The sequence below is a fragment of the Budorcas taxicolor genome, chromosome 13 (genome assembly GCF_023091745.1).
Source record: "Budorcas taxicolor isolate Tak-1 chromosome 13, Takin1.1, whole genome shotgun sequence".
Lineage (NCBI taxonomy): Eukaryota > Metazoa > Chordata > Mammalia > Artiodactyla > Bovidae > Budorcas > Budorcas taxicolor.
In genome coordinates, this window is record NC_068922.1 from 72408495 (window position 1) to 72426950 (window position 18456).

General features: G+C 47.1%; 1 protein-coding gene across 1 annotated transcript in view; it reads left to right on the plus strand.

Annotated features, from left to right (window-relative positions):
- Positions 1–18456, plus strand: part of TOX2 (TOX high mobility group box family member 2) — a 153815-nt gene that overhangs the window by 132916 nt on the left and 2443 nt on the right. Inside the window, exons 4-7 of the mRNA XM_052651226.1 lie at positions 13758–13997; positions 16206–16433; positions 16916–16996; positions 18031–18426. Coding sequence (XP_052507186.1) covers positions 13758–13997; positions 16206–16433; positions 16916–16996; positions 18031–18426 — 945 coding nt within the window. The remainder of the gene's footprint in view (positions 1–13757; positions 13998–16205; positions 16434–16915; positions 16997–18030; positions 18427–18456) is intronic.

The following is an 18456-nucleotide window of genomic DNA, read 5'->3' on the forward strand; positions in this document are numbered from 1 at the left end:
GTGCTGTATCCCTAGGAATGTCGATCTGGGGGGAGCTTTGGTTGTGACTGTCCACATCACTGATTCTGGGGTGAGGTAACTAAAGAACACCCCCACCCCGAGATGGCCATGCCAAATCTTGGAAGCCTTTGAATATACTACCTTATACAGCAAAAAGGATTTTGCAGATGTGATTAAGTTTAAACCTTGAGATGGGGAGATTATTCTGGATTATTTGGATGGACCCAATGTGGCTCAGAGGTTAAAAGCGTCTGCCTGCAATTCGGGAGACCTGGGTTCGATCCCTGGATCGGGAAGATCCCCTGGAGAAGGAAATGGCAACGCACTCCAGTGTTCTTGCCTGGAGAATCCCATGGATGGAGGAGCTTGGTGGGTTACAATCAACAGGGTTTCAAAGAGTCGAACACGCCTGAGTGACTTCACTTCACTTCACTTCAATGATGTAAGCAAGAGTCCTTGTAAGAGGCAGGCAGGGGGGTCCAGCATTCAGAATAGCTGATGTGATAATGGAAGCAGAGAGAGAAAAGGCCACGTGATGCAAAGCCACCAGCCCAAGAGTAAGGACCACATCCATCCTAAAGAAAAACAATCATGGAGACATACCAGCCCTACCCACACCTTGAGCTTAGCCCAGTGAGACAGACCCTGGCCTCCAGAACTGTACAGTAATGAGTTGGTGTTTGTTTGTGGTAATCTGTTGCAACAGCGATGGGAAACTGCCACACAGGGTCTCTGCTGCTTCTCAGAGTCCTGGGACAGCTTTCCTCCAGGAAGGCAGTTCTGCTGTAAATCACAGGACACCCTGGTGGCTGTCAGTGCACAGACCTGGCTTCTGACCCACCTCTGCCTGAAGCTCTCATCTGGCAGGGACTGTCCCCACATCTCGGCTCTGCACATCCTAGCCTCCACTACCCCTTCATCCTCATCTGCTGCTCTTCCCAGGATCTGTGGTCAGCAGGCTGGAGGCCCAGGAGAGTTGGCGGTGTGGCTCTGATGTCCCAGCACTCAGGAGGCAGGCTCGCTCTTCAGTTCAGTTCAGTCCAGTCGCTCAGTTGTGTCCAACTCTTTGTGACTCCACGGACTGCAGCACACCAGGCTTCCCTGTCCATCACCAACTACTGGAACTTGCTCAAACTCATGTCCATCGCATCGGTGATGCCATCCAACCATCTCATCCTCTGTCGTCCCCTTCTCCTCCCACCTTCAATCTTTCTCAGCATCAGGGTCTTTTCCAATGAGTTGGTTCTTTGCATCAAGTGGCCAAAGTATTGGAGTTTCAGCTTTAGCATCAGTCCTTCCAGTGAATACCCAGGCCTGATCTCCTTTAGGATGGACTGGTTGGATCTCCTTGCAGTCCGAGGGACTCTCAAGAGTCTTCTCCAACACCACAGTTCAAAAGCATCAATTCTTTGGTGTTCAGCTTTCTTTATAGTCCAATTCTCACATCCATACATGACTCCTGGAAAAACCATAGCTTTGACTAAATGGACTTTTGTTGGTAATGTCTCTGCTTTGTAATATGCTGTCTAGGTTGGTCATAGCCTTTCTTCTAAAGAGTAAACGTCTTTTAAAGAGTAAACGTCTCTAAAGAGTAAACGTCTTTCATGGCTGCAGTCACCATCTGCAGTGATTTTGGAGCCCAAGAAAATAAAATCTCTCAGTGTTTTCTTTGTTTTCCCATCTATTTGCCGTGAAGTGATGGGACCGGATGCCATGATCTTCATTTTCTGAATGTTGAGTTTTAAGCCAACTTTCTCACTCTCCTCTTTCACTTTCATCAAGAGGCTGTTTAGTTGTTCTCTTTCTGCAATAAGGGTGGTGTCATCTGCATATCTGACATTATTGATATTTCTCCTGGTAATCTTGATTCCAGCTTGTGCTTCATCCATCCTAGCATCTTGCATGATGTACTCTGCATATAAGTTAAATAAGCAGGGTGACAATATATAGCCTTTACATACTCCTTTCCCAATTTGGAACCAGTCTGTTGTTCCATGTCCAATTCTAACTGTTGCTTCTTGACCTGCATACAGATTTCTCAGGAGGTAGGTTGGGTGGTCTGGCATTCCCCTCTCTTGAAGAATTTTCCACAGTTTGTTGTGATTCACACAGTCAAAGGCTTCGGCGTAGACAGTAAAGCAAAAGTAGATGTTTTTCTGGAACTCTCTTGCTTTTTTGATGATCCAGCAGATGTTGGCAATTTGATCTCTGGTTCCTCTGCCTTTTCTAAATCCAGCTTACTCAGCCTTTTTGTTCTGTTTGAGTCTTCAGTTAATTAGATGATACCCACCCACATTGCATGCTGTAGTCCATGGAGTCGCAAAGAGTCAGACACGACTGAGCAACTGAACTGAACTGAATTGAACCCACGTTGAGGAAGGCAGGCTGCTTACTCAGTCTGCTGGTTCCGATGTTAATCTCATCCAGAAACACCCTCACAGACACATCCAGGATAATGTTTGGTCAGATGTCTGGGTACCCTGTAGCCAGTCAAGTGGAGCCATCAATCACACTGCTCCATGCCTCTGTGCCTTTGCACATGTGGCAACACCATCCACCTGCTCTTGTCTTCTGCAGTCCTCCCCTCCAAGAGCAGCTCAGAGTCTTTCTTGTGGGAAGGTTTGCTGGCTCTCCAGCCATTGGAGGGGCTCCTCTCTGTCCCCTTCCCCAGATCCTCCTACACAACCATGCTATTGCACCGGTTGAAACTGTGTGGCTGCATCTTTGCCTCCCCGTCAGACTGTGCACCCCAGGTGGCGTGTTTTTAGTCCCCTGGTTCTATCCCAGGATCTCAGACATAGCAGCCCTCAGGGAAGGTTTGTTGAATGAATAAGTAACAGGAGGAGGACTAGAGAAGTAAAAGGACCACAGAGGCAGTTCTGATGAGGGCAGCTGAAGGCAGAGGCCCAGTCGAGGACGTGAGAAAGAGGCTCAAGACAGCCACGGAAGCTCAGAGTCAGAGGACAATGGCCAAAGGTCTCTGCCGCTCTTCCAGACCTTTCTGATTTGAAACAGAGGCTGTGATATGAGTCAGACAGAGCAAGAGCCCAGCTGGTGGCCAGGGCAGGGTTGGGCCCGGGGCAGCACACTGAGCAGCTGTGTTCTAGGACAGGGCTGAGCAGGAGGGTGAGGTAGTACCTGAAGACACAGGGAACTAGTCAACCCTTAATTCAAATCCCAGCTCTGCCACTTACCACTGTTGACCTCAGGCACTTTTCTGAGCCTCAGCTTCCTCCTTTGTAAAATGCTCCTGATAAACACACCTTCCTCCCATGACTGGGTGAGAATGAAATGTAGTCAGGTCACTGCCTGGCAGATGTTAACTGCCAAATTCAGAGTAGTGCTTCTATCACCATTTCTATTTACTTAACAGCATTCAAGGGGTTGGCAATCCATGTCTATACATCAAACCTGGCCCTCCACTTGTTTTTATAAATAAAGTTTTATTGAAACGTGGCCATGCCCATTCATTGACTTCTTATCTGTGACTGCCTTTTGTGCTATAATGGCAGAATTGAGTACTTGCATCTGGTCCACAGAGCCTAAAATATTTAATATCTGGCCTTTTACACAAGAAGTTTCCCAACTCCTGATCTAACAACTATGACAGATATCTTTGAAGCACCAGCCCTGTGCCAGGCCTTGTGCTGTTATTTTTATTGCCATCACTGCCTCCTCTTGGCTTCTTGCATATTTCTCTCATATTCCAGAAACTGCCATTGCTTCTGCCCTCTTAGCCCAATTGAGATCCAACTGAAGCTTACACCCTGAGCAAGTCCATGAGGGCATGAAAGAAAGGAAACCTCTCGGGTTGAAGATCTGCTATGTGCCAGGTTCTCTACAATGCTCTCTTTTCATTGGCTCCTTACAGCTGCCCTGTGAGAGTGGGTTCATTGCCCTCCACCCGTCTTAGAGGTGTTGAGACCTGTGGGTACACTGCAGGGAAACTAAGCCTGTGTGTCACAGCTACTGAGCCCGTGCTCTAGAGCCCTCCAGCTGCAACTGCTGAAGCCTGAGTGCCCATGAGTCTGTGCTCTGCAACAAGAGAAGCCGCCTCAGTAAGAAACCTGCACGCAGCAGCTAGAGAGTAGCCCTGCTCCCCACAGCTAGAGAAAAGCCTGTATGCAGCAGTGATGACCCAGTGGGGCCCAAAATAAGTAAATAAAATTTAAAAACATTTTTAAAAAAGATCAGCAAATGCAGTAAAATGATCTCAGTCTTTGAAGACAGCAAGAATTCTGACTTTCCCACTACCTAGCTGTGTGACCTTGGGAAAGTTACTTACCCTCTCTGGGTTTCAGCATCTTTATTATAAAAGGGAGATGATAGGAGGGATATGGCAAAGTTTGTTCATGAAGCTCCTACCACAATGCCTGGGACATAGCACTTACTATGATAGTAAGAATTGGTATTATTATGACTATTCTTATCATCTTCTATGAAACAGAGATATTAGTATCTGTTGGAAAGAGCTCCTCTGAGACTATGGAAGGGATTGTAAAATGATGGTCAGTGGCTTGTTCATTTTCCTTTGGGGTTTGATTGTGCTGGGAAATGAGGAGGAGTTCCCAGACCCTTTGGAGCTGAGGTAGAGGTTTCAATGAGAGAATTAAGCAGAGCCACTGTTACCTCCAGAAAAAAAAACTCCCAAGTCCCTGGGCAGAGCGTGAGGTCGTATTGAATGACACCTTGTCCCTGCCTCAGAGGAAGCAGGGCGGATGTGCGCCCGTGAATCAGCAGAAAGCGGGAAGGAGACAGGTGTGACTGCTTCTCCCCCTGCTTTGTGGGGGTGCCTTCGGCATCTGGGTTGCTCTCCGTAGAGATTGCAAATGAAGCTTTGCAGAAAAACACCTTTGTGTCCTGCAGCCCTGAGAATCTGTTAAGCCAGGAGAACCTAATTATGTTCACAGCGCTGCCGCCTTACCATTTCCTCTGTTTCATCCTTCCGGGAGAGGCTCAGATGTGGCTCCTGGACGTGACCATATGTTTCCATGAGACGAGCAGGAGGCTTGGTTCATTTAGTTACCAGCCATCTCATAAGCGCCAGCTGTGGCCTGAGCCACCTGCTTGGTGGCTGGGGAAGCACGTTATATCTCTGCACATAAGCAGATGCTCCCTCCCCACCAGGATGAGCCTTGGGGTAGGCCCAGGTAAAAGTCGTGGCCAAAGGAGGGAGGAGGGGGAGAGGTCAGGGAAGGCTTCTCTGAGGAGGTGATGTTTCAGATTAGCCTCGAAGATGATAATACAGAAGAAAGGACCAGTGAGCCATGCAAGAAGCAGTCTCCATTCTAGGGAGAAGCCCATACGTCCCAGGAAGCTCTGGGAAGAACCTGGAGAGGTTGGGAGGAAAGAGATGGTGCAGAGGGTGGGGGCATCCCACAAGGGTAGGACCATGCCAGGAGGTCGTGAGGGAGCTACAGGAAGCTTCTGAGCAGGGAAGAGACAATTATACTCCTGAAGGGTCACTCTGGTGGCCAGCAGAGCACCTGAGCTTGAAGAAGCTTTGCTGGGAGCCAAGAGGAGGGCTGGTGTCTTAATTTGTGACCCCCATTTGGGATCCCTCATAAAGCAGATTCCAACACAAATGTTTAGGTGCACATAGTTTGCTTGGGGGTAATCCCAGGATGCTCTGGGAAGGAAGAAGGGAAAAGGGACAGGAAGGGAAGAAAGCCAGGAAAGGGCAGGGTGGTGAGCTGTGACCACCTGGAATCCTGTTCCGGACCCTCCAAGAAGTGTATGGGATGCAACTCAGAATTGTCCTCTTGAACAGGGGATGCCGAGGTTTTATCCACAAACTGCTGTCCCTTGGGGGTTGAGGGTTACTTCTGGGTTCAGCACTTCCAACTTCTTGGGACAGAAAACACTCTCAGGAAGGGAGATGCAGGAAGCCATCAGCAGGTGCAATAACCCTTGGACTCGGGCGGGGGGACCTCCAAAGTAGGCCAGAGGCAAATGGGCAGGCCCCTCACAGCATCTGCTGTAGTTGATTAGGACAAAAGGCAATGGTTGTCCAACAATTCACCAGGGTGAATTCTGATTGGGGAAAGTGTCCTGTGAGCTGATGGAGAATTCTAGAATGTGTGGAGGGATTGACATTGTCTGACCATTTCTGTGTCCTGTTCCTGTGAGCTCACCTTTTTTCCTTCCAAATTCTAAAATTGGCTTTAACCAAAACACTTTCTTAGGCAGGATATGGGAATTTGGAATCATCTCTGGGAAACGCCCCCTATCTGTAGGCATCTATGCAGAAGCCACGACTCACCCAGGGGGCCTGGAAGAAAGGAGGGAAAGTCAGATAAAGCTAGAGGAATGCCAGTGTTGAAGGAGTGGGCTGGAAAAGACCAGAAAGGAGAGACTGGTTAGGTAGTTGGGCAACCAGGAGCCAGGCCCTGGACAGAGGGAAGAGGGCTGCCTGGAGAGGCAGCAGTTCTTGGAGTCAGGGACTGAGGGGTGTCTTTGGGGAAGGTGTCATAGCTTAGAGAGAAAGTACAATGGTCTGGGGAAACCCAGCTCCACCTGCATTAACTGTATGATCATGGGCAAGTCTCTGAACCTGTCTGAGTCTTGGCTTTAGTGGATGATATTATCCACCTTATTTGATGATTAAATGGGCCGTAGATGGAAAAACTTAGCACTGCTTCTGGCACATATTAAATGCTTAACAAAAGTTTCTCCTCTTCCTCCTCTGATGAGGCCAGCAGTGAGGAAGGTGAAGATGATTAAGTGGTATTGGTAGTAATGAAGATACTAGATGGCCAGCTGCTGGTGGGAGGGGAGGGCCTAGTGACAGGGAGGAAGCTGACTGTGCTGGGAAAAGTTGGGGCAGAAGTCTTTAGGAGCCTTGGAAATAAGGGAGGTTTTCACTTAAAGATGGGAAAGAAGTGAGCGTGATTCAATGCCAGTGAGATGCTGCCACAGAAAGGGTAGACCAGTTGACCAGATGGAGGATGCCTTAGGCCTGAGACAAGGCTTCTTGTGTGTGTTGTTTACTGAAGGAGAGGAATCGGGATCCACAGAGTAAAGACTTCAGCACACTTGCACCACAGAAGGTGTTTTCAGGCCTTTATTACATTTTTATAAGTCTATAAATACATTTTGGGCTTCCCTAGTGGCTCAGGTGGTGAAGAATCTATCTGCAATGCAGGAGACCCAAATTCCATTCCTGGGTCGGGAAGATCCGCTGGAGAAGGGAATGGCCACCCACTCCAGTATTCTGGCCTGGAAAACTCCATGGACTGATTAGCCTGGTGGGCTATAGTCCATGGGATCATGAAGAATTGGATACGATTAAAAGTCTCTATTCAAATCCTATATAAACACTTTACAGTGATGTTTTATGTCTTGAATGCCTGCGTAAAGCTGTTCTATTGTGTGCCTCCTTCTGAAACTCTCCACTCAGCATTGGTTTGAGTTCATCATCATTGGTAGGTGTGCCTCCACGCCATTCGCTTGAACTCTGCACAGAATTCCATTGTGTGAATAGATCACAAATTTCCACCATTTCCCAACTAGCAAACATTCAGATTATTTCCAATTTTTCTGAAGTTAAAAGATGCCATAACAAACTTCGTCGTAATGTGTCATTTTTGAAAGGTAATATCATAACTCTCATATAAATATAAAATGAAACATCAGTTTATTTAATTTATTCATTAATGAAGAAGCCAGTAAAATATTATAACCGGCTCAAAGGAGAATCTAATGAATGAGTATGTATATAGGCAATCAAGAGTGCTGAAATAAATTTTATAATAAATGCAAAACTGATTGATATCTATAGAGCAAGAATGTAATGTTCAGGTTCTTCTTTTCTACATGGTAAGATCAATTAGTACCTCTACGAGACAACATTTTTTGCCTTTTTATGCACAATGATCAGTTGCATTTCACCTCACACCTATTAGGATGATTACTATCAAAAAAAATAAATAAATAAAGGGAGAGAGAGAAAACAAGTGTTGGCAAGGATGTGGAAAAACTAGAACATTTGTTCACTAGTGGTAGGAACATAAGACGGTGCAAGCCCTTAGGATAACAATATGGCAGCTCCTCAAAAATTAAAAATAGAATCACTACATGATCCAACAGTTCTGTTTCTGGGTACATATCCTAAAGAATTGATAGCAGGGTCTTGAAGAGGTATTTGGACATCCACGTTCATAGCAGCATTATTCACAGTGGCCAAAATGTGGAAGCAACCAAGTGTCCATCAATAGACGAATGGATAAACAAAATGCAGTATATGCATATAATGGAATTTTATTTGGCCTTTAAAAGGAAGGAAAGTGTGATGCACGCTACAACATGGATGACCATTAGCATATTATGCTAAGTGAAATAAGCCAGTCACAAAAGAAAAGGAACTGTATGATTCCACTTCAGGAGGTACCTAGTATGATCAAATTCATAGAATACTAGTCAAATTTCATAGTAGTAAAATAATGGTTGCCAAGGACTTCAGGGAGGAAGGAATCAGGAAGTTATGGCTTGATAGATCCAGAGTCTTAGGTTTGCAAGATGAAAAGAGCTCTGGAGATGGATTGTAGTGACAGGAACACAGCAATGTGACTATATGAATGCCACTGCACTCTGTGCTTCAAAATCGTTAAGATGGTAAATCTTATCCTATGTGTGGGTTTCTGTGCTCAGTCATGTCCAACTCTTTGTGACCCTATGGACTGCTTCCTGGTCGGTGAGCTAAGATTCCACATGCCACGTAGCCAAAAAATAAATTAAATTAAATAAAAACACCTTTTTTAAAAAAAAAAAAAGGCAAGGGGGACTTTTCTGGTGGTCCAGTGCTTAGACTCCACACTCCCAATGCAGGGGGCCTGGGTTCAATCCCTGGTCAGGGAGCTAGATCCCACATGTCACAATGAAGAGTTTATATGAACTAAAGATCCCACGTGTCACAACTAAATTTGTGAAACAGCAGATAGCCTGTGTGCATGCTCAGTCACTCAGCCGTGTCTGACTCTGCTACCCTATGGACTGTGGCCTGCCAGGCTCCTTGTCTGTGGGATTCTCCAGGCAAGAATACTGGAATGGGTTGCCGTGCCCTCCTCCAGGGGATCTTCCCCACCCAGGGATCGAACCCATGTCTCTTATGTCTCCTGCATTGGCAGGCAGGTCCTTTACCACTAGCTCAACCTGGGAAGCCCATAGCCTAGTCAAAGACAAAATATAGAAACAGATGACCCTAAGCCAACACCTAGGATGCCATTGAAAGGGCATTCATTTGCCCATTTCAAAGTCTTTAAAGTTTTCTGCAGTATATATGTGTTCTTGTGTATGTGGGAAAGTTCTTTATATCTTGGTGGTAGATTTGCTAGATTATAGGATATGTATCATCAGATTGCTTCCTAAAGTGTGTATCTTACTAGTTTATACCCCCACCAGTAGTATAAACAGAAACCCAGATGTCCAGGAAATAAATGAAAAGATGTCTGACTTCTCTAGGGCAGTGCAAATTAGAACAACTTTCGGAGCATTTCAGACTTAGAAAATTTGCAAAAATTCAAAGTCTGCCATTATCAAGTGTTGGTCATATATTAAACTCCTGAGTCAGGAGTAGCTGATTGAAGAATTCTAAAGCAGGCAGCCAGGAAGGAGAAAAAAAGAAAGAAAGAAACAGACAGCAAGCCCTAAACACAGAGCCCCAAGGTTAATTTGCCCTTGAAGAAATAATGTCAGGCCCTTGTTTAAAACTCATGGAAAGAAAAGTGTATACATGTTGGGATGGAAAAGGGGTGCTTAGAGAATAGATTTTAAAGCCTACTCTTTTTTTAAAGTGTTTAAAAATTTTTCCAGCTTTATTGAGATATTATCGAGATTTCACATATTTAAGTTTAAGGGATACAGCTTGATGATTTGATGCATGTATATGAAGTGAAGTGAAGTGAAAGTCACTCAGTCGTGTCCAACTCTTTGCGACCCCATGGACTGTAGCCCACCAGGCTCCTCCATCCATGGGATTTTCCAGGCAAGAGTACTGGAGTGGGTTGCCACTTCCTTCTCCAGAGGATCTTCCTGACCCAGGGATTGAACCCAGGTCTTTCGCATTGCGGGTAGACGCTTTACCGTCTGAGCCACCAGGGAAGTTCCCCAACTATATAATAAAGTATTGTTAATTATAATCACCATACTGTACATGAGGTCCCCAGAATTTATTCATTATATAGCTAGAAATTTTGACTTTTGAAAACCTTCACCCATTTCCCCCAACCCCTGGGCAACCACCGTTCTACTATTTGTGTGTGTGTGTGTGTGTGTGTGTGTGTGTGTGTGTGTATGTCTCAGTGGTGTTCGACTCTTTGTGACCCCATGGATTGTAACCCACCAGGCTCCTCTGTCCATGGAATTTTTCAGACAATACTGGAGCGGGTTGCCATTTTCTACTCCAGGGTATCTTCCCAACCCAGGGCTTGAACCCTTACCTCTTATGTCTACCTGCATTGGCAGGCAGGCCCTTTACCAACTGTGCCAGTCACGTAGGAGTGAGAACACAAAGGATTTGTCTTTCTCGTCTCGCTCATCTCACTCAACATAATGCCCTCAAGGACTGTCCACACTGCCACAGATGGCAGGGTTTCCTTCTTTTCTGTGGCTGAACAACATTGTAAAATGTAAAAACCAATATCAAATTCCCAAAACAAAAGCTTCAAAGAAAGATTTTGATGGAAGCAGAAAAGTTATTGGCAACTTAGACAAACAAAGGGGCTTCCCTGATAGCTCAATTGGTAAAGAATCCGCCTGCAACACAGGAGACCCCGTTTGATTCCTGGGTCCGGAGGATCCACTGGAGAATGGATAGGCTACCCACTCTAGCATTCTTGGGCTTCCCTCGTGGCTCAACTGGTAAAGAATCCGCCTGCACTGTGGGAGACCTGGGTTCGATCGCTGGGTTGAGAAGATCCCCTGGAGAAGGGAAAGGCTACCCACTCCAGTATTCTGGCCTGGAGAATTCCATGGACTGCATAACCCGTGGGGTCACAAATAGTCAGACACGACTGAGCAACTTCTACTTTCACTTCAGACCAAAGGAATCGAAATAATCATCACTGACAGGACAGAGAAATGTTACACTATTAATCTGCAAACACAGCACCAAATACTGTGAAATGTACACAAAATTTAAACATCTTTGGGGAGTGGAAAGAATTTGGAGATTGAGATTGACATATATCACTACTATGTATGAAATAGATGGTTCATGAGAACCTGCTGTGTAACCCAGGGAACTCAGTGCTCTGTGATGACCTAAATGGGAAGGGAATCTTGAAAAGAGTGGATATATTATACATGTATACGTATAACTGATCTCAGTTTGCTCCACAACAGAAACTAACACAACATTGTAAAGCAACTATACTCCAATAGAAATTTTAAAAAAGAAAGCAAGGACTCAAACAGATATGTGTACCACAGTGTTCAAAGCAGCATCCTTTACAATAAGTAGAAACAACCCAAATGGATGATGAATGAATGGATAAACAAAATGTAGTATATTCATGCATGTGCGAGCTCGGTCACTTCAGTCGTGTCCAGCTCTTTGCCTCCCTATGGGCTGGAGCCCACAAGGCTCCTCTGTCCATGGGATTCTCCAGGCAGGAGTACTGGAGTGGGTTGCCATGCCCCCTCGAGGGGCTCTTCCCAACCCAGGGATGGAACCTGTGTCTCCTGTGCCTCCTGCCTTGCAGGTGGATTTTGTACCCACTGGGCCACCTGGGAAGTCCAGTATATTCATACAGGGGAATTAGTGTTCAGTCTTCAAAAGGGAGGAAATTTTGACACATGGGAGAACATGAGTGAACCTTGAAAACATTATGCTAAGTGGAATACTGTTGTTGTTTAGTTGCTAAGTCGTGTCCAGCTCTTTGCGACCCCATAGACTGTAGCTCCCCAGGCTCCTCTACGGGATTTCAGAATACTGAAGTGGATTGCTATTTCCTTCTCCAGGAAATCTTGCCGACCCAGGGACTGAACACACGTCTCCTGGTTGACAGGCAGATTCTTTACCACTGAGCCACCTGGGAGGCCTCTAAGTGGAATAAACCAGACACAAAAGGACAAATACTGTATGATTCTACTAAGTGAAGTACCTAGAATAGTCAAGCTCATAGAGACAGAAGTAGAAGTATGGTTACCAGGGGCAGAATGAGCAGGAATGGGGAGGGGTATTGAAGGCGTACCAAGCTTTAGTTTTGCCAGATGAAAAGAGTTCTCTGGTTGGATGGCGGTGATGGTTATGTGAATGGACTTGATGCCATTGAACTGTAGACTTAAAAATAGTTACAATGTAAGTTTCATGTTATGCATGTTTTACTACAGTAAAAAAAGAATATTAAAAAATAAGCATGTTTGGGTCCCCAAGGAAACCGGAATAAATTCTCTAAAGTACAAATAGTACAGATTATATTCTTTGATCACTTTTGTTATGAGAAATGAATAGCAAAAAGGAAAGAACAAAAAATTTTAACCTCAGAAATTCCATAAGTCTTCTTAAACATCAGTTCCATGGGAGAGGAAATTTAAAATAAATTTAGGAATAAGTATATCAAAAAGAATAATAATGAAAATCTCGAGATGAAGTCTGGGAAAAGCTAAGGTCATGTTCAGAGGGAAATTCATAGCATGAAACATATTTCTAAACATCGAGGATGAAAATAATGAATTGAAGATGTGACTGAGAATTGAGGGGGAAGCAACACCAACCAATCTACAAAAGCAGAAGAAGAGATTAATAAATATAAAAGAATTAGATAAAGATACTATAAAGAGATTAATAAAGATAAAATAAAGAATTAGAAAGCAGAGAAAGAGTAGACCAGGTAAACAAATTTCAGATTTGATTCTTTTAAGGAGGAAAAAAAAAATCCCACAAAATAAAATAGAAAACTGATGAACTTCTCTAATAAAAAGTAGAAAGAAAGCACAGATACGAGATATTAGAAATTAGAATTTGACCACAAATTTAAAGGAAATAAAAATAACTACAAGAATATGCAAATTGGTATGCTTCACTGAACAGTGGGTGTGTATCTATAAAAATATATAATATTTAGGTGAAAAATACACACTGTTCTAAATATGATTAGTACGAGAAGTGCCTGTATGTTGAACTCAGTAGTTTTCTTTATATTCCAAAAATAACCAGTTAGGAAATATCCTGGGGAATAGATAGTAAGAAAACTACTGACCTATGGCAGCGGGAGGAAAGTGCAAATGTTCTTAAGGGATTTATTTATCTTTTGTATTTAACAAACCCTCATACAATATAGGGCTTACCGTGTGCCAGGCATATTTAATCCTTAACATCCCTAGAAGGTAGGTTTAATCATTATCCACATTTTTCAGATGTAAAGCCTGAGGCACAGAGAGGTTAAGTAACTTTGCCAAAGTCACCCAGCATAGAAGCGGAACCAGATTTCAAAGTGCAGGCGGCTTCCAGCATCTCTGTTCTTTGCTGTTATGGTGTACAGGGAATAAGTGCAAAGATATACCATGTTTCAGGAGGGAAGATCCAATATCATCAAATAACATATTCACAACTGAACTGGGCTTTCTCACGAGGGCTGAGATGCTGACCGTCTAGACGTCGAGGGTGACTGTCAGCAGAATGGTGCCCCCCAGGGGTGCACCGAGTCGTGCAGGGGGCCCTGAGGAAGCCACAGGTCAGAGCGGACCCCTCCTCTGAGTCTGACAATGCCAATGTGCTGGCCCTTTCTAACTCGGCACACAATCTCCTCCTCTCTAAGATCCAGGAGATGGTCCACTCGGAGGTTGCTGCCTATGACTCGGGCCGACCAGGGCCCCTGCTGGGCCGCCCGGCGATGCTGGCCAGCCACATGAGCGCCCTCAGCCAGTCCCAGCTCATTTCTCAGATGGGCATCCGGAGCGGCATCGCCCACAGCTCCCCATCACCCCCAGGGAGCAAGTCAGCGACCCCCTCTCCCTCCAGTTCAACTCAGGAGGAGGAATCGGAGGCACATTTCAAGGTACGTGGGGATAGAGATGCCAAGGCTTCAGATGCCTTAGAATGCCTTCCCGTCAGCAAGGGACAGGCCCTGTGGGGAAATGGGCATCGCCTACCTCTAGAAAAGACTACAAGAGTATAACTGTCCCCGTTGTCAGAAAACAAGGAAAATTCTGGGAAAACATGATGACATCTAATTCCTCAATGGCCAGTGGGTCATTTCAGTGGCATTGATGGCATTGGCAAGATCCTCAGGGCCACATTTTGAGGCCACTCTGACCTTTCAGGAGGTCCACAGAGATGTGCGGCCCAGCACAGGACACCTCTGGGCATCACTGTGGGAGGGAGCATTAAAAACAACCCCCCATTGGGGACATGACCCCCTGCATATCCCTGGAACCAGGCGTTGTCCTGCTTCTTCAAGAACATGCCAGGGAATGAGAGCTCACCACCTGTCCAGCTCCTGACCTTTCTTTGCACTGACCCCAAGCCTCCCTCCCTGTCAAAGAGCATCTTGTTTTACTGGAGCAGGAAACAGAGACCCATCAAAGCCAAGGATGCTTGTGCTTGCCCGGAATCTCCCAGTGAGCCGCTGGTAAAATCAAGACTTGCTCCCACAATGCCTGCCTCCCTTTCTTCTTCATAAGGGCCTCTCACCTCTTTCCACGTGGGGTCCCTGAAGAGGCCTGGGGCAGTAACCATGGCATCCGTCAGAAACCCTGACATCCTGGCTGGGGTGGGCACATCTGGATCCTGGTCTAGCTTTACCCTCAGGGTAACTTGGTCACTACTGTAGTCCAGGCAGGAAGTGCTTTTAATTTAATCTGTATTTAACAAACCCTTCTAAAACACTTCCATGGGGCAGATACTATTCTAAGGACATGACAGGTATTAATCCATATAATCTTTATTACAACCCTATGTGGTAGGTGCCTTTATTATCTCTGATTGGCACATGGGGAAACCAAGGTACAGAGAAGTCAAGTGACTTATCAGGTGTCACAGAACCAGGATTTAAACCAAGATGGTTGTAGTCTGGCTCCAGCACACGTACTCTTAAACCACCCGCAATGCCCCATCTGCTCGGCAGACAGAACTGAGGCTTGGAGAGGTGGGTGACCACAGAGAAACACTCAAGAACAGGACTGATGTGGCCACAGACTGCCCCTCACTGTCCCTCAGACCTGCAGACCCGAGTCTGGCCCATGGTTTCCTTATCAATGTACGATATTACCTTCATTTTCTTGGAGCAATAGAGCCACAGTCTTCGTAGCAGGATCCATAGCCATTGGCCAAAATCCCTGGTCCTTGGGTGGCCTGGGAGTCCTAGTCGGTGGGGGACGTGCCCACCCCCTCCATCCTGGAAGCCAGGTGCCCGCAGTACTGAGATCCTGGAGTCTGACTGCATCAGAGGCCAGGTATCCAGGGTGAGGTCACCCTGCTGACAGTTATATTAATCTCTCTTCCATCCAGCAACTTCAAAGAGGGTCAGAGGGACTAAGCCACCTGCCCCAAGTCGCAGAGCCGCAATGTGGTGGAAGAGACTGGTCTTATTCAATCAAGAATAATCTTTGGGGATTATTTGTGATCACAAGAGGGGAGAGGTGTTAAGAAAAAATATATATATCCAAAACTTGGAAATAGTCCAAAAACAGATAACTGCACAGTCTTTCAATGGCATATCACTGCCTCATCGAATAGGCTTAAGAATTATCTGATGATTCTCTGGGAGATTATACCTTCTGTTTGATCCCTCCCTCATTATTGATGGGGGCTTTTACATTCTGTAAAGGAAGATGTTAACTTGGGGTGGGGGGAAAGTGATGAAGAGGTAAGCAATTTTTGTTTGATTACAAGGCAAATTAATTTTTCCCTGTAGAGACACAAATGACTTCTGTGCAGCAGAAAAGACTAAAGGCCCAGAGGTGATAGTCTTATTGCTCTATAGGGCAGTAACTTGTTTCTTTCTCTTGAGTTTTTTTGAATGAACTTTACCATCATTCTGAATGAAAAACCCAGGGCTCGTACCCAGAGCATGTGTGCACACTCGCTTGTGTGTGATTTATGTGTGTGTGTATTCAAGCCCAGGGGGTGGCCAGGGCATTGCCAATGTGTGAGCAGGGCTGGGCAAGCTGGGAAAAGCTAAGGAAGGTCCAGCTCAGCCTAGGCTGGGTCGGTTCGCTGGAGGTCCTGGGCTTCTCTGGTTTGCTAACTCCCCTCACCCGGGCAGATGTCGGGAGAAAAGAGACCTTCAGCTGATCCTGGCAAAAAGGCCAAGAACCCAAAGAAGAAGAAGAAGAAGGATCCCAATGAGCCGCAGAAACCTGTGTCAGCCTACGCACTCTTCTTCAGAGACACTCAGGCTGCCATCAAGGGACAGAACCCCAGCGCGACCTTCGGGGATGTCTCCAAAATCGTGGCCTCCATGTGGGACAGCTTGGGAGAGGAGCAGAAGCAGGTGAGCCCCCATCCCTTTCTGGGCCATCCCCCAAGGCTCTGTAGTCAGACTTGGAAGGTCTAGAACCAGGTCCAGCCTCTGGAACTAGGGGAACTAGCCTCTGCCCAGCCTCTGCTGAGGACTCTACTGGGCTCACTTTGCCCATCTGTAAACTGGGGAGGTAGGGCCGGTCCCATTTGGCTGTTCTGTAGCTGTGTTCACTAGCGACTTGGTTAAGTGGGGGAGGAAATTGGACCTCTGCTGCCTCATCTGTTAAATGGGAACAGGCATCTCCATCCATCGTGTGCCTCCAACTCTGAAAGTCTGGGGTCCAGGTCACAGCTTTCCTCTCCACTGGCCGTAAGCCTGTGGCTTCCCCTCAAGGGCCTGCGGGGGGAATAGAAGCAGACCTAGCTCAGAGGTTAGTGCCAGTTACCAGCCCTATGAGCTCAGGCTGACCACCTGACCTCTTCCTGATATCACCCACATCTTGGATCTTTCAGGCCTACAAGAGGAAGACCGAAGCAGCGAAGAAGGAGTATCTGAAGGCTCTGGCAGCCTACAGGGCCAGCCTTGTTTCCAAGGTAACATCTGGGATCCCTAAGCCCAGTCCTTGAGGAATAGAGCAAGAACTGAAGTCCATGGGAACGGTCAACACCACAGGTCTTGAAAAGGATGGATAAGACCAATGTGGTCCCTTCTCTGGGCTTCCCAGGTGGCACTAGTGGTAAAGAACCCACCTGCCAATGCAGGAGACATAAGAGACCTGGGTTCAGTCCCTGGGTGGGGAAGATCCCCTGGAGGAGGGCATGGCAACCCACTCCAGCATTCTTGCCTGGAGAATCCCCATGGACAGAGGAGCCTGGAGAGCTATAGTCCACAGAGTCACACAGAGTCAGACTCAACTGAACAACTTAGCACACACGCACGCAGCCCCTTCTCCAGGGTACCTCCTGTGTGCCAGCTCATGCTGAGTACTTTACACGCATCTCATTTCACATGATTCTTCCAACAAGAACCCAGTACACAGAGGAGTTAAGCAACTTGCCTGGAAGTATCCAGTCTGTTAAATGGCTGTACTAGGATTCAAACCCGGTTTTGCCCGTCTTCAAAACTGGCCTTTACTCCTGTCCTACGCTCAGCTTTCTCTGTCGACACCAGTATCACAGGAGGCTCAGCATAGTGGTGGTTGCGTGGTCCAAGCCGGGGAGGGAGGTGATCTGGCAGCTGCTACAGAGGACATGGTTTCTGAATTGGGCCAGAAAGGGTCAAGCAAAGAGGGTGTCCCAAATCAAGGGAACAGCTCATGCCAAGGCACAGAGGCTGGGAGAAGCCCACGGAGAGGATCCAGCTGGGCGATGCTCGTGCCTCGGGCCAGGCTGAGAAGCATGGGTTCGCCCGTGGACAGGGGAACCCCCGGGGATTAAAATATGGGGTGGTTGGATGGTCAGAGCCAAGGGTGGTGGGTCCTGAGTGATCTCTCGTGAGTCCCTTGCTCTCCCCTGAGGGGCACGAGAGCCAGCCAGTGGGTTACAAAACCACGTGGGTCTCGTGGCCCAAGTTCCAGCTTATCCACGTTGGTTCCAGCTTATCCAGATTGGTGTCTGTTTCCTTCCAGAGCTCCCCTGACCAGGGTGAGACCAAGAGCGCTCAGGTGAACCCTCCGGCCAAGATGCTCCCCCCCAAACAGCCCATGTACGCCATGCCGGGCCTGGCCTCCTTCCTGACGCCATCTGACCTGCAGGCCTTCCGCAGTGGGGCCTCCCCTGCCAGCCTCGCCCGGACGCTGGGCTCCAAGTCGCTGCTGCCCAGCCTCAGCGCCTCCCCGCCGCCACCACCCTCCTTCCCTCTCAGCACACCCCTGCACCAGCAGCTGCCACTGCCACCCCATGCCCAGGGCACCCTCCTCAGCCCACCTGTCAGCATGTCCCCAGCCCCCCAGCCTCCCGTCCTGCCCACTCCCATGGCACTCCAGGTGCAGCTGGCCGTGAGCCCCTCACCTCCAGGGCCACAGGTAAGCAGGACCCAGTGAGAATGCACTCCT